The following is a 13,501-nucleotide window of genomic DNA, read 5'->3' on the forward strand; positions in this document are numbered from 1 at the left end:
GGCACACTCAGATTATCAAACATACTTTATTTTTCCAGGGATTCACTTTGATTGTAATAACTTAGCATCATATGAAAGCATTATATGAAAATGCTTCTGAGAAAGGGGTTTCTGGGGGAGAGATTTTTTTCAGGGTAGCATATTTAAAGTATTAGGAGTACTAGGAGTTTTGACTGAAAGAAGAACACACAACATAAGAGTTGGAGTTTAAGTTTTATTCAGGGACTTTACTGAGGACTGTGGCCTGGGAGACAGCCTCTCAGTAGCTCTGGGGAACCACTCTGAAGAGGTAGGGGAGAAACCAGCTTATATATGATTTTGGCTAAGGAATATGTACAATCGGTCAGGCTTACGCCTCAGTAACATTACTGTTAGTCACAAAGAACAGATATCTCAAGTTAATGATTTTAGTGCTTTTCTATGTATGGGAAGATGTGGGAATCTGGGTTCATTAAAATTCTTCCTGAGATACGCATCTAACTGTCTAAGGGGCCTGTTTTTCGAAAGCATAGAGTGCCTCATCTTGTTTTTCATCCTGAATTCCTCTCTCAGGGAGCAGTGTTGGTCAGCCACTGCAGTGGATAATGACTGGGTGATGAGCACTGCTGTTTGTTTTACAGAAGTTTAGCTTTTTTATTTTGGGGGAATTCTGGGACTATTATATTCAAATAAGCCTTTATTCTCTATAAACCAGTTATATAAGAGCCTCTTTTGAAATTTTAATCTAATTTTTAAAACCCCTCTGGAAAAAGGAAACTTTCAAACTCACATAACAAGAGATGAAGACTTTTTTCAGTTATAGACACACAAGAGTTTATAACTTCAGTTTTACACCTTTAGTCATAGGTCAGAAGTTAACATATAAAACACAAATACTTACTGATTCATATCTCCAAGGGCTGTTCCTCTTTCCATGAAGTATGAGATATTTTTCTACTTGATTTGAGCTCAGAAATAGGCAAACAGAACAAAACAGACAAAAAAGTTGACCAGCAAGTCATATTCTCCATAGTCTCTCCTGCCCCATGTACCTGATGGTTGCACCATTCAATCAGCTTTGCAATCACTGTTAACAATAATGGGGACAAGCTTATTAGTCACGAGCAAACCAGATATAAAAACAAAATCACAAGAGTCAGGAATATCACAACAGTAGGTAAAATAACAAAGGGAAAATTGTTGCTTGTGATTCACTTCTGGGGCCAAGAAAAGTTGAACCTGGACTTACACAGCTCATGAAGTGCGCTTATTGGACAGTGCAGTTCATTTGGCTTCAGAAGGTGGGTCCACTTGATCATCCTGGTGGAGTCTCTAAAGCTGCCAAGGTATGATCTTCAAAAAGACATAAAAAACAACATAGGCTTGAAGTGTCCAAGTCCACTTATATGCAGGTTTATTTCAGTGAATAAATATTTGGCTCTCCGTATCTTCACGTTCTGAATTTATGGATTCAACCAAATGCTGGTCGTGTGCTATGTTTAATCTGCAGATGCAGAGTCTCTGGGTACGGAGGGCCAACTGTGGGACTTGAGAATTTGGATTTTGGTGTCTGTGGCAGATCCTGGAACCAATCCCCCGCAGATACTGAGGGATGACTCTATATAGATTAAAAAAAGTGACTCAGATAGAATGAATACATACATACATACAATAAATGAATTTGTTTAATTCATTAATGAGGGACCTAATGAGAGGATAAAACTGATTTTGTGAAAGTATTGTTTTTTTCTCTGTTATGATAGTAGCTTGTAGATATTAAGGAGATTGTTTATGCTTCTGTATGAATTTTATTTAAGTATTTACTATGGAAAATTTCAAAAATATATATATAAAAGTAAGAATCATCAAATATCCATTACCCAGCTTCAGTGATTATCAATATTTTGCTTTGCGTTTCATGTTTCCCCTTCCCCTCTTATTTTTTTGGAGTATTTTCAGCTGTCTTATGTATCATTTCATCCTTAAGTTACTTCAGTATATGTAAGTCTTAAAAAAATTAAAACCACAATGTCATCCGATCTAGCACAATTAATACTAATTAATAATTAATTCTAGTAATCTAATAGTATCCAAACATAGTTTAGCTTTCGCTGATTTTTTGTAAAATGTGTTTTTACAGTTGGTTTGTTCAAATTGAGGATTCATACATGGTCTTCATGTTGCATTTGGTTGATATGTCTCATAAATTTTTAATTTGTAATGGCCTCTGCTCCCCAACTGCCATGTTGAATTGTCCTCACTTTTTCTTGTTTTGTATGTTTCTTACACTGATTTCTGTGATGTCTGTTATCTCTTTCATGTTCCTTGCATAAATATTACAGTCTTCCTTAAACTATTTTCGTATTTTCTTCACTTTCTTTCCTAAGTTCTGCAGGTCCCATTTCACATTTTCTTGCTATCTGTCACCCACTGTTATCTGGGCCATCTGGTCCTCTGTTCGTATTTGGTGTGTCTTTGGTACTGTGATTGCATCCTTAAGTTTTCAGCTTATTTTAGTTTTTTTAGTATGCTGTGTTCTTTGCTTTGTGGCAATATTTCTTTCTTTCTTTCTTTTTTTTTTTTTGGCTGTGCTGCGAGGCTTGCGGGATTTTAGTTTCCCGACCAGGGATTGAACCCGAGGCCACAGCAGTGAAAGTGCGAGTCCTAACCACTGGACTGCCAGGGAACTCCCTGTGGCAACGTTTCTTCAGTGAATTTTCATTATCTGTTGGAAAGTTAAACTGCTCTTTTTCATCCTTTTCCTTATGGTTTCTTAGTGTTGAGGCAGATGGGATGCCTTTTCAGTCACTTGTGTTTGAATGAGCTTGATTTTAGTCGGGGAATAGCAAGAGGTTCCTGCAGGGTATCTTTCCCAGCCTCCTTGTATAGGGCCCTTCCTCCTCTCCTCCTCTCTGCTTCTCAAAGCCTGGTGTAGGAAGGATTCCACTTCTGTGCCTGTATTTCCCTGAGTTCCTCACAACCTTTGCTTTTCCAGGTGATGCATCTACTTTCAGAGTTTGTATTTTGTTGACATTTTCTGAATGCTCATCCCCTTTCCTCTTTCTCCCCACTTTCAGTCCTCTGTTCTGCTTCCCCCAGCATCCCTGCCCTTGTAATTATCTGTAATTATCTGGACTCTCAACCACTGCACCACCAGGGAAGCCCGATAAAGGCTTTTAAATACAATATTTAAGAGGTTTTATATCTTTCTGGCAAATTGGAAAGTGTTTTATATTGAATTTATCCCTAATAATGCTTTGACTTTATTGTCTATTTTATCTGGTGTTACTATACCTAACACCACCTGAGTAATTTGAACCCTAACTTTATGTGTTCATCTTATGTATCACAAGGGCAGCCTTTAAAGAAAAAATTCCTATTGGTGCTGACACAGCATGCTTCCTTGTTGATTTCCTATGTTGCATAATTTTTTTCTGACTCACCCTTTTCATCACGGGTATAGCCCTTTGAGGTTACTGCCTTCATGTGGAGCGTGAAAGGGATGTTTCTTAGTTTTCTGTCTTATGTAGTTTCAAGACCCGTGTCTTAAGTCTCCCTGAGGGCTTTTAATGCATTTTAATAGCTCGTCCTTTGGGTACAGAAATACCCAACAGCCAGAGCCAGCTTTCCTCAATGTCAGTTTATAGTTTTGATTTCTTTTATTTTCTTGGTAATTCATTCATGTCTTTAAAGGGATATCTGCTCTGTATTATTCTTCATTTTTGATATTTTGGTATTTTGTGATGGGAGAATTTCTAGGCTGTTCTGTTGACCACATTTCTAGTAATGCCAATCCTCAAAGATTTTTTTAAAAAAACAGTGCTTGGATACCTGGTTGAAAAAAAGAAAGAAAATATTCTCTCTTTTTCTTTTTACATTTTCTTAACTAGCATGCGGCAGAATTGATTAAAACAGTGGCATCTCGCTATGATGAATATGTCAATGTGAAGGAATTTTCTGACAAAATCAACCGTGCCCTTACTGCAGCAAAGAAGGATAATGACTTCATTTATCATGATCGAGTTCCAGACCTTAAAGATCTAGACCCTATTGGCAAAGCCACACTTGTGAAATCTACGCCAGTCAGTGTACCCATCAGCCAGAAATTCACTGGTATGTCAAACTGTTCAGAGGCACTTTAATCTTACTTATTTTTTCTGCAATTTAATCTACTTTTTGTAGCTAAAATCACATAATTGGCGATTGTGTGCTTTGAATATAATTTGCTTTCATGTTGTTCAAAGTGAATAAGAGAATAAAAATTACAGTGAAATTTTAAGATGGAAAGTAAATGGTAGTAAAGCATGAAGTATATATACAACAGAGTCAGAAAACTTGAAACTGTGTCTGAGTAATGATAACGACCTCAGTGAGCATTTGTCTTTATGTTAACATTTGTTATTTAAGATTCTGCTAATAAAAATAAACATACATAAATATGACTTTAAACATATAAACTTCTGGAGTCATGGTTGTATCAAATGTTATAATATCCTTGAATATTGTAGGTATATGCAATATTATGGTAGCCTCTAGCTGAGATGCCAAGGATAATATTCTAAGTTATTGGGTGGTTATTTTACAGTTGGCCATCTGTATCTATGGTTCCACAGCCATGAATGCAAGCAACTGCTGATTGAAAAATATTCACATACAACATTTCCAGAAAGTTCCAAAAAGCAAAACTTGAATTTGCCATCCTCTGGCAACTATTTACATAGCATTTACATTGTATTAAGTATCATAAGTAAGCTAGAAATGATTTAAAGTATTTGGGAGGATATGTGTAGGTTATATGCAAATACTGTGCCTTTTTTTGTGTGTGTGTGTGTGTTACATGGGCCTCTCACTCTTGTGGCCTCTCCCGTTGCGGAGCACAGGCTCCGGATGCGCAGGCTCAGCAGCCATGGCTCACGGGCCCAGCTGCTCTGCGGCATGTGGGATCCTCCCGGACCGGGGCACGAACCTGTGTCCCCTGCATCGGCAGGCGGACTCTCAACCACTGTACCACCAGGGAAGCCCCTGTGCCATTTTTTATAAGGGACTTGGGCATCCACGGATTTGGTATCTGCTGGGGGTCCTGGAAGCAATCCCCCCAGATACCAAGGGATAACTGTACTTATTTAACAAACACAAAGTGTCTACCATGTACCAGAAACTCTTTTCAGCACTTTACAAATATTAGCTCATTTATTTCTCAGAACAACTCCATGAGACAGGTACTATTATTATCCCCATTTGACTGATAAGGATACTGATGCAGAGTGGTTAAGTCATTTACCCAAGGTTACAGAACCAGGAAATGGTAGAGCTGGAAACCATAGCGCTGTGGCCCACTCAGTCAGTTTCATCAACAAATAAGCATTGTTTTCTCCTGTGTAGATCTTCACCAAAGATCCTTTAAACTTAATGACTAACACATCTTTAAAAGCTAAGAAAATTAAGTTCAAAGAAGAAGCTTTCGTTATCATTGTCCACGAATATGGTGGTCTAAAAATTCTCTTCATCGTATTTTCAATAGTGATTTAGTTTTGTTCTTTAAATATTTGTAGACTTTTAATGTGAATATTGGAAAGGAAATATGAGTAGTCTCTTTACAGTTTGAGTTTTTGTCTTAAAATTTTCTTGAAATTTTAATTCCTAATTTTAGATCTGTTTGAGAAGATGGTTCCTGTGTCAGTGCAGCAGTCTTTGGCTGCCTGTGGTCAGAGGAAAGCTGATTTAGTTAACAGATCAATTGCTCAAATGAGAGAAGCCACCACTTTGGCAAATGGGTGAGTAGAGCTTAACTTTCATAAATTTATCTCTAAAGTTCTGATGTTTTCTGATTGATTATTTATGAACGTTGTAGTTTTCTGAGCTCAGAGCTGAATGTCAAGGATATTTGAAATAACAAATACAGACACACACACATTTCTTGGGGACACTATATTTACTGAACCCTGGCAAATATATTATAGTTGGAAGAAATTTAATTACTGAAACAAAGTGAAAATATTTGACCACTAATTTGTATTTTAGGGGATATTTATTTGAGGGAAATGTGAAGTAGAACTGAACTTTCAAGGTTAAGATACATGTACGTTCAGTATTCTGAAACAGTTTTTGTTTTTGGTGGATTGAAGCTAAGAAAATAATACGTTGTTTTAAAAAATATATTAAGTATAATTTTCACACCATAAAATACACCCATTTTAAGTGTATAGTTCAATTCTTTTTGATAAATATGTATACCCATGTAACTACCACCATCATGATCAAGATAGAGAACATATCCATCACCCTAAAAAATTCCCTCATGCCTTTCCATTCAATTCCTCCTCCTCTACCCTCTAGCCACTTCTGATCTGCTCCCTGTCACCATAGGTTAGTTTTACCTTTTATACAATTTAATATAAATGTAATCATTATAGCATGTGCAATATGTACATGACAGTATATAGTATATTATATACAGTAAATAGTACATTATATATGATATATATTGATAGTACATTATATACAGTGTATAGTATTGCTACAGTATGTATAATATGCAATACTTGCAGTATGCACAGCATGTAACAGTATATATTAAAAATGTGTTGGGCTTTGTTCACTTAGCATAATCTATGTTTTATGCATCAGTTTGATTCTTTTTATTACTGCGCAGTATTCCTTTTTATGGTTAAATAGTTTGTTAATTCTTTCACCTTTTAATGGACGTTTCGGTTGTTATGAACATTGATGTACAGATCTTTGTGTGGACATGTTTTATTTCTCTTGGGTAAGTAACCTAGGATTAGAATTGCTGAGTTGTATGGTTAGTGTATGTTTAACTTCACATGAAATGTCCAGATGGTTTTCCAAAGTCATTGTTCCTGCACTGTGTGAGAAATGCACTTGCTCTGCATCCTCATCAGAATTTAGGATTGTCAATCTCTTTAATTTTAGCCATTTTAGTGTTTGTGTAGCAGTATCTCATAGTGGTTTAATTTTCATTCCCCTGATGACTGACGATGTTGAGCAACTCTTCATGTGCTTATTAGCCATTCATATATCTTTGTGAAGTGTCTGTTGAAATCTTTTTGCTCATTTTTAGAAACTGAGTTTTTCTTCTTAATAATTTTTAAAGAGTTCTTTACATATTTTAGAGGCAAGTCCTTTATCAGAAATGTTACTGAGAATTTTTTCCTAGTCTTGTTTGCTTTTTCATGTTTTTAATTTTGATGAATGCATAGGTTTTGACCTCATTTTACCTTTTCCAGTGAGAAAGCAACATAAGTTTACTCCAACATCCCCTCCATTATGTAAATGAAATAATAGAATAATAGTTATTGTGCCACAAAACAGAACAGATGAAGATGCTGTGTTAATACATAGACCAACTATGTACTCTTGAAATTTTGCTTAGATGATATGAAATTATAACCATTTTGTGTATTACTGCTGTTTTGTCACTGACAGTATATCAGGATTGTGATAAAAGATTGCATTTTCAAAATAGAATTTTTGACTTTTAATTACTTAGACTGAAAGAAGTTAAATTTACCTGTGAGCCAAAGGTATCTAGTATATTTTAATGCATATTTCTTACCTTTTAGCTTTCAGTTCTGAACTGTGAACCTAACTTAACTCTTTAATGATTTTGTTTTAATTTTTTCAATCACTGATTTTCTGTTTTTCCTCTATTTTTGCTTTATGTTTCCATTGACAGGGCTTACCCACTTTTTTGGAGTGCTAACTCTGCTGCTATTGATTTGGATACAGGACATCAGTGTTTTAAAGGAGGATTAGACCTCTAGATGACATACTATCTCATTTTTTCAGGGTGTTAGCTTCACTTAATCTTCCAGCAGCAATTGAAGATATATCTGGAGATACTGTACCTCAGTCTATACTGACTAAGTCCACATCTGTGATTGAACAGGGAGGCATCCAGACTGTTGATCAGTTGATCAAAGAGCTACCTGAACTTCTACAAAGAAATAGAGAAATCCTAGATGAGGTATGTTTTAAGAGATTTGCTTTTCAAGTAAAAACTTTTCAACCCTGTGGTGTCCAGCAGGGATTAGGACTCAAGGCTTCTTCCTATTGGGTTTCACAAGGTAGCACTCATCATTTAGGTGACTTTGCTGTGGCCCAGACAGAGTCTGCTCTTCAGCCTCAAGAGGAATTCTGATTGAGTGAAAATGGGGTCATATGTGTCTTAAGGGTATATAAATGCACATTACTGAAGCTCGTACGACCATTGTGTAAAACTAGTATACTGTGAGAAATTACTGTCACACAAACTGTTCAAGCTTTTCATAATTAATGATTTTTTTTTTCCTATGAAAGATTAGGTCTCTGGTGAACAACGAATCAGACTAAGGAAGTTAGGCTATCAAATGTTTTATAAGCTGACTATACCTATCTTTTAGTAGAAAGGAGATTTTATCAATAAGAATGGAACACTCAAGTTTTTTGGCTAAAGACAACTATTTGCCAATGTTATTCTCCTTTTACTGTGCTTTCACCTCTTTCCCCTAATTGATACATTTGTTTCTTTAGCTATAAATATATTCAGGCTGGTTATTTTGGCTTCTGTCAGTTTAGGAGTCACATCTTTTTTAGGTGTAGGTGACTTCTGTTCTCAATGCTTTAATTCATATTTTGATCTTTCAGTTAACTATCAGAGGATGTTGTATTTACATCATATCCAAGTACTTTGGGGGCAGAGATGACAGTGTGAACCTTGGGGATAAGAATATGTACCTTCCAGGGTTATTTAAAGGATTAACTAAAATAAAACAAATATTAATGTGAAAAAAAGCTCATCTTATAATTAAGGAAAAACTGGCTTTATTAGTGTATATGATATGTCTGTTTTCTGCCTATCTTAATATGAGGTATTTTTACTTATTTTATTTGATGTTCCTAACAGCCTTATGAGTCAGAGTCACTGTTATTCTGTCAGTTGTACTTGGAGAGTCTCATTTTAAGTAAGTTGTTAGTTGTGAATCTGATACTGTTTTTGAGTGTTTATCTCTGTGGTTGCAAATTTAATTTTAGTCTTGATTTTGAGAAAATTTAAAGTGTCCACTAATTTATTTTTTAAATGATAAATTTATCTTGCTTGGGTTTCCCTGGTGGCGCAGTGGTTGAGAGTCCGCCTGCCGATGCAGGGGACACGGGTTCGTGCCCCGGTCTGGGAAGATCCCACATGCCGCGGAGCGGCTGGTCCCGTGAGCCATGGCCACTGAGCCTGCGCGTCCGGAGCCTGTGCTCCGCAACGGGAGAGGCCACAACAGTGAGAGGCCCGCGTACCGCAAAAGAAAAAAAAAAAAAAAAATTTATCTTGCTTGGGAGCTGTTGGGCCTTTTCCATCTTAGATTCATGGATTCTGTTTCTTCAGTTACTCTTTTTTCCTCCATTCTCCTAATGAATTCCTGTTAGATTGATTGTGGTGCTTCTGGGTCAGTTCTTCACATCTCTCTCTTTTTTAAAAAAAATAATTAATTAATTTGACTGCACTGGGTCTTAGCTGCGGACTCGGGATCTTTGTTGCCACCTGCGAGATCTTCATTGCAGCCTGCAGGATCTAGTTCCCTGACCAGGGATCGAACCCAGGCCCCCTGCATTGGGAGCATGGAGAGTTAACCACTGGGCCACCAGGGAAGTCCCACACTTCTTAAAGTTTCTATTACGTTTTCTCTTTGTGCTCTTGTTCTTTCTGGGAGGTTGTCTCAGGCTAGCCATCCATCTTATTAATTGGCTGTTTAGCTGTGCCTTATTGTTTTTTCCCCCATATTTTTCATTTCCAAGATGCCTGATTGGTTCTTTTAATAAATCACCTATATTAATCTCACAACTACATGTGTCTTTTTTTTTTGAGATAAAATTCACATAACATAAAAGTTCACCATTTTAACCTCTTTAGACTTTTAGTACATTCACAGTATTGTGTGAACACAAACACAATCTGATTTCAGAACATTTTCATCACCCCCAAAAGAAACCCTGTACCCATTAACTCCTCATGGAGTTGAGTCACTCCTCATTCTCCCTTTCCTCTTGCTCTTGGCAACCACAAATCTAATTTCGGTTTCTATAGATTTATTTATTCTGGACATTTCAGATAAACAGAATCATGCCTTTGGAGTGTTTTTGTCATAAAAGCGTGTTGGATTTTGTCAAATATTTTTTCTGTATCTCGATGATTATATGGGTTTTTTTCCCTTCATTTTACTAATACAGAGTATTACATTAATTGATTCTTAGATGTGAACCACCCTTGTATTCCTAGTATATCCCACTTTGTCATGGTGTAGAATCTTTTTTTTTTTTTTTTTTTTGCGGTACATGGGCCTCTCACCGCTGTGGCCTCTCCCGCTGTGGAGCACAGGCTCCAGACACGCAGGCCCAGCGGCCATGACTCACAGGCCCAGCTGCTCCGCGGCACGCGGGATCCTCCCTGACCAGGGCACAAACCTGCGTCCCCCACATTGACAGGCAGACTCCCAACCACTGCGCCACCAGGGAAGCCCTAGAATCCTTTTAATGTGCTGCTGGATTTGGTTTGGTAGTATTTTGTTGAGCATTTTGCATTTATATTCATAAAGGATATTGGTCTGTAGTTTTCTTGTTGTGTCTTTGACTTTCAACTTGTGTGTCCTTATGGTTGTGTCTTTTGTAAATGGCGCATAGTAAGGTTTTTCCTTTCTTTTAGTTTGACAATCTTCATCTCTGTTTGTAGAGGGTTAAATCCGTATATATTAGCTGTGATTATTCATATATTTGGAATCATGTTCTTCTATATATTTTGCATTTTCTACTTGTCTCACTCTTTTGATTTCCTTCTTTTTTTGTCCCTCTTCACCCTTAAGTTTTCCTGGTTTTATTGAGTTTCCTCCATTTCTTTCTTTTTTCTTTTCTTTTTAACAGCAAGGAAGTTGTACACTTATTTTTCTTCTTTAAAGTTCATTATTATGTGTCTGGGTGTGGGTTTATTTTCATTTAAATTGCTTGATATTCTGTTGGATCCAGTGAATTTGAGGAGTTGTGTCTTTCATCCATCCCAGAAAGTTCTTAGTTTTCACTTCTTTCAATATTGCTTTTTCCCTATTCTCATTATTATCTCTTTCTGGATCTCTGATGTTGAATCTTCTCCCTTTATTTTCCAGGTCTTCTAACCACTTGTATTTTCTGTTGCTCTGTGCTTCATCTTGTGTGATTTCTTCTGGTCAGTCTTACAGTTCACTTGTTCTCTTCAGTTATATCTCAGCAGTTTTTAACTATCCATTAACTTCCTAACTTTTTCATTTTATTTTTTTCATTTCCAGAAATTTTATTTGGTTCTTTTTCAATTCTTCTCATTCTCTTTCTCCTGTCATACTTTTATCTCTTATTCTAAATGTAGTAAATATATTTATTTTATTTTCTTTATTTTATCATCTTAGTATCTGTGGTCTTTGTGGTTTGGTTTCATGATTTGTTATTTTTGCTGATTTTTTGCTAATTGTGGTTTGTTCCTCTTATTTCAGTGTTTTTTGTTTTGTTTTTGTTTTGTTTTGGTGTGTTCCTGTATTTTAAGACTGTTAATTTGGAGGGTTTTTTCTTTCTTTTTTTTTCTTTGTGGTTAATCTTTTACTCTGAAATTCATCTTAGGACTTTGTGTCACACAGGTTTTATGATTTTCAGTTCTAAGTTCCCTTCTCTTGGGCAGTTTTCCTTTTTAAAAATTTGTCCACCGAGTGTCACCCATTTGGAAGTGACCCAGTTTGAGGGAAGATCATGCCCTTGATCTAACCTCCTCCTCTTATTAACTCCACCTGTGTTTCTTGTCTCCTATTCATGTTCTGTTAAATTCACACTCTAAGCCATTAGAGAATGTGTAGGAGGTGAACTAGGGACAGTAGGCCAGTTCTACCTTGTAGCGTTTTTATATGGTTCACTAGTTAAGGATGATTTTTACCACTTCTAGAGAATTGTAAAAAAAAAAAAAGGAGAAGAATATTTGACAGAAACTATAGTCCATAGAGCCTAAAATATTTACCCTAATGTTTGACACAAAAGTTTGCAGACCTCTGCTCTAAGCTATCAGGAATTAGCAGATACCATTGACTCTAGCACTTGTGTCCATTGGTGGATTAGCACTTGTGTTTCAGGCGCTCTACTATCCTGTCCTCTCAGCTGTGCATTAGAAAGGCATTTTTTATATGTTAATTTTCAGTTTGTTGTATTGGGAGTGAAGTCTAAATCTTTTATTTTCATGAATTAATCAGTTTTCTCTGTTTTGTTTATGGCTTCAGTGGTCTAAAGGCTTTCTATTTGTTTTCATCTTAAAAACATCTTTGTTCAAAGTAGTCTTGGTACATGGATGTGCATAATCTCTTAGTCTTCTTAATTTTACTGAGTAAGGTAATGGCTAACCTAGTCTTAAATTTTTACAAGATTTTTTGTTAAATATAACTTGGGTTTCTGCAGCAGAAATTATTGTACTAATTTATATTCTAACCAGTACTGTAGGAGCTCACTAATTCTCACCTGTATTGAGTATGATCATTTAAAAACTGTTTTAAATTTTTTACACCAGAAATATTTCATTGTTGCTTTACCTTCTTTTTAAAAGTCACTAAGACTGTTGGATGAAGAAGAAACAACTGACAATGATTTAAGAGCAAAATTCAAGGAACGCTGGCAAAGGACGCCATCCAATGAACTCTATAAGCCCTTAAGAGCAGGTAAGAATGTGCATAAATGACTTTGACTTGAGTAAGTTCTCAGTTTGGATCTACGTTTTTTGCTTGATTGAAGTAGGCTCTGATGTAAACGTGTTTTTATTGAAATTGCTATTATGAAAATCCAGGTGTTTTTCTTCAGTTCCGTGTAAGACAAAAAATAACAAAGGTAATCGACGTTCATTAGGAGAAGTTCGAATTCTTAAGAAAGTAAAAATTAAAATGATCCTGTAATACTCTTTTCCTATTCCAAGCTCTATGCATATTTTAAAAACATAAATGATATGATATTATATATATGGTTTTGTAATTTCATTTCACTTAGTAGTGGATAGTAAAAGATGAGTTTTAACAGTTAACCTGAAACCAAATTGTTACTATTTTTTTATTTTTTTTTTGCGGTACGCGGGCCTCTCACCGTTGTGGCCTCTCCCGCTGCAGAGCACAGGCTCCGGACGCGCAGGCTCAGCGGCCATGGCTCACGGGCCCAGCCGCTCCGCGGCATGTGGGATCCTCCCGGACTGGGGCACGAACCCACGTCCCCTGCATCGACAGGCGGACTCTCAACCACTGCGCCACCAGAGAAGCCCCAAATTGTTATTTTTAAGACTTTGAATGTTAAGATTTTGATGTCTAGACTTGTTTTATTTCTCTGTAAAAGTAATTAATACTATTGAGATTTTTCTAAAAATATATCCGCCTTTCTTTTAAGTCAGATTTAAGGAGTGATCCTTTGAGAGAGGAATACTTTTGAAATAAGTTGTAACAATTTTTGGAGTAAATGTTATCTTTCTATATTCACAAGTTGTAGGAAAAGATTA

The 13,501-nt window shown here is 36.3% G+C and overlaps 1 protein-coding gene across 1 annotated transcript in view; it reads left to right on the forward strand.

Annotated features, from left to right (window-relative positions):
• The window catches only part of PDCD6IP (programmed cell death 6 interacting protein), a 61,030-nt gene that overhangs the window by 27,613 nt on the left and 19,916 nt on the right, over nucleotides 1–13,501 (forward strand). The window contains exons 8-11 of the mRNA XM_079932794.1: nucleotides 3,870–4,092; nucleotides 5,630–5,753; nucleotides 7,789–7,966; nucleotides 12,572–12,683. Of these exons, the coding sequence (XP_079788920.1) occupies nucleotides 3,870–4,092; nucleotides 5,630–5,753; nucleotides 7,789–7,966; nucleotides 12,572–12,683 (637 nt within the window). The remainder of the gene's footprint in view (nucleotides 1–3,869; nucleotides 4,093–5,629; nucleotides 5,754–7,788; nucleotides 7,967–12,571; nucleotides 12,684–13,501) is intronic.

This window comes from Stenella coeruleoalba, assembly GCF_951394435.1.
Source record: "Stenella coeruleoalba genome assembly, chromosome: 10".
In the NCBI taxonomy this organism is placed as follows: Eukaryota; Metazoa; Chordata; class Mammalia; order Artiodactyla; family Delphinidae; genus Stenella; species Stenella coeruleoalba.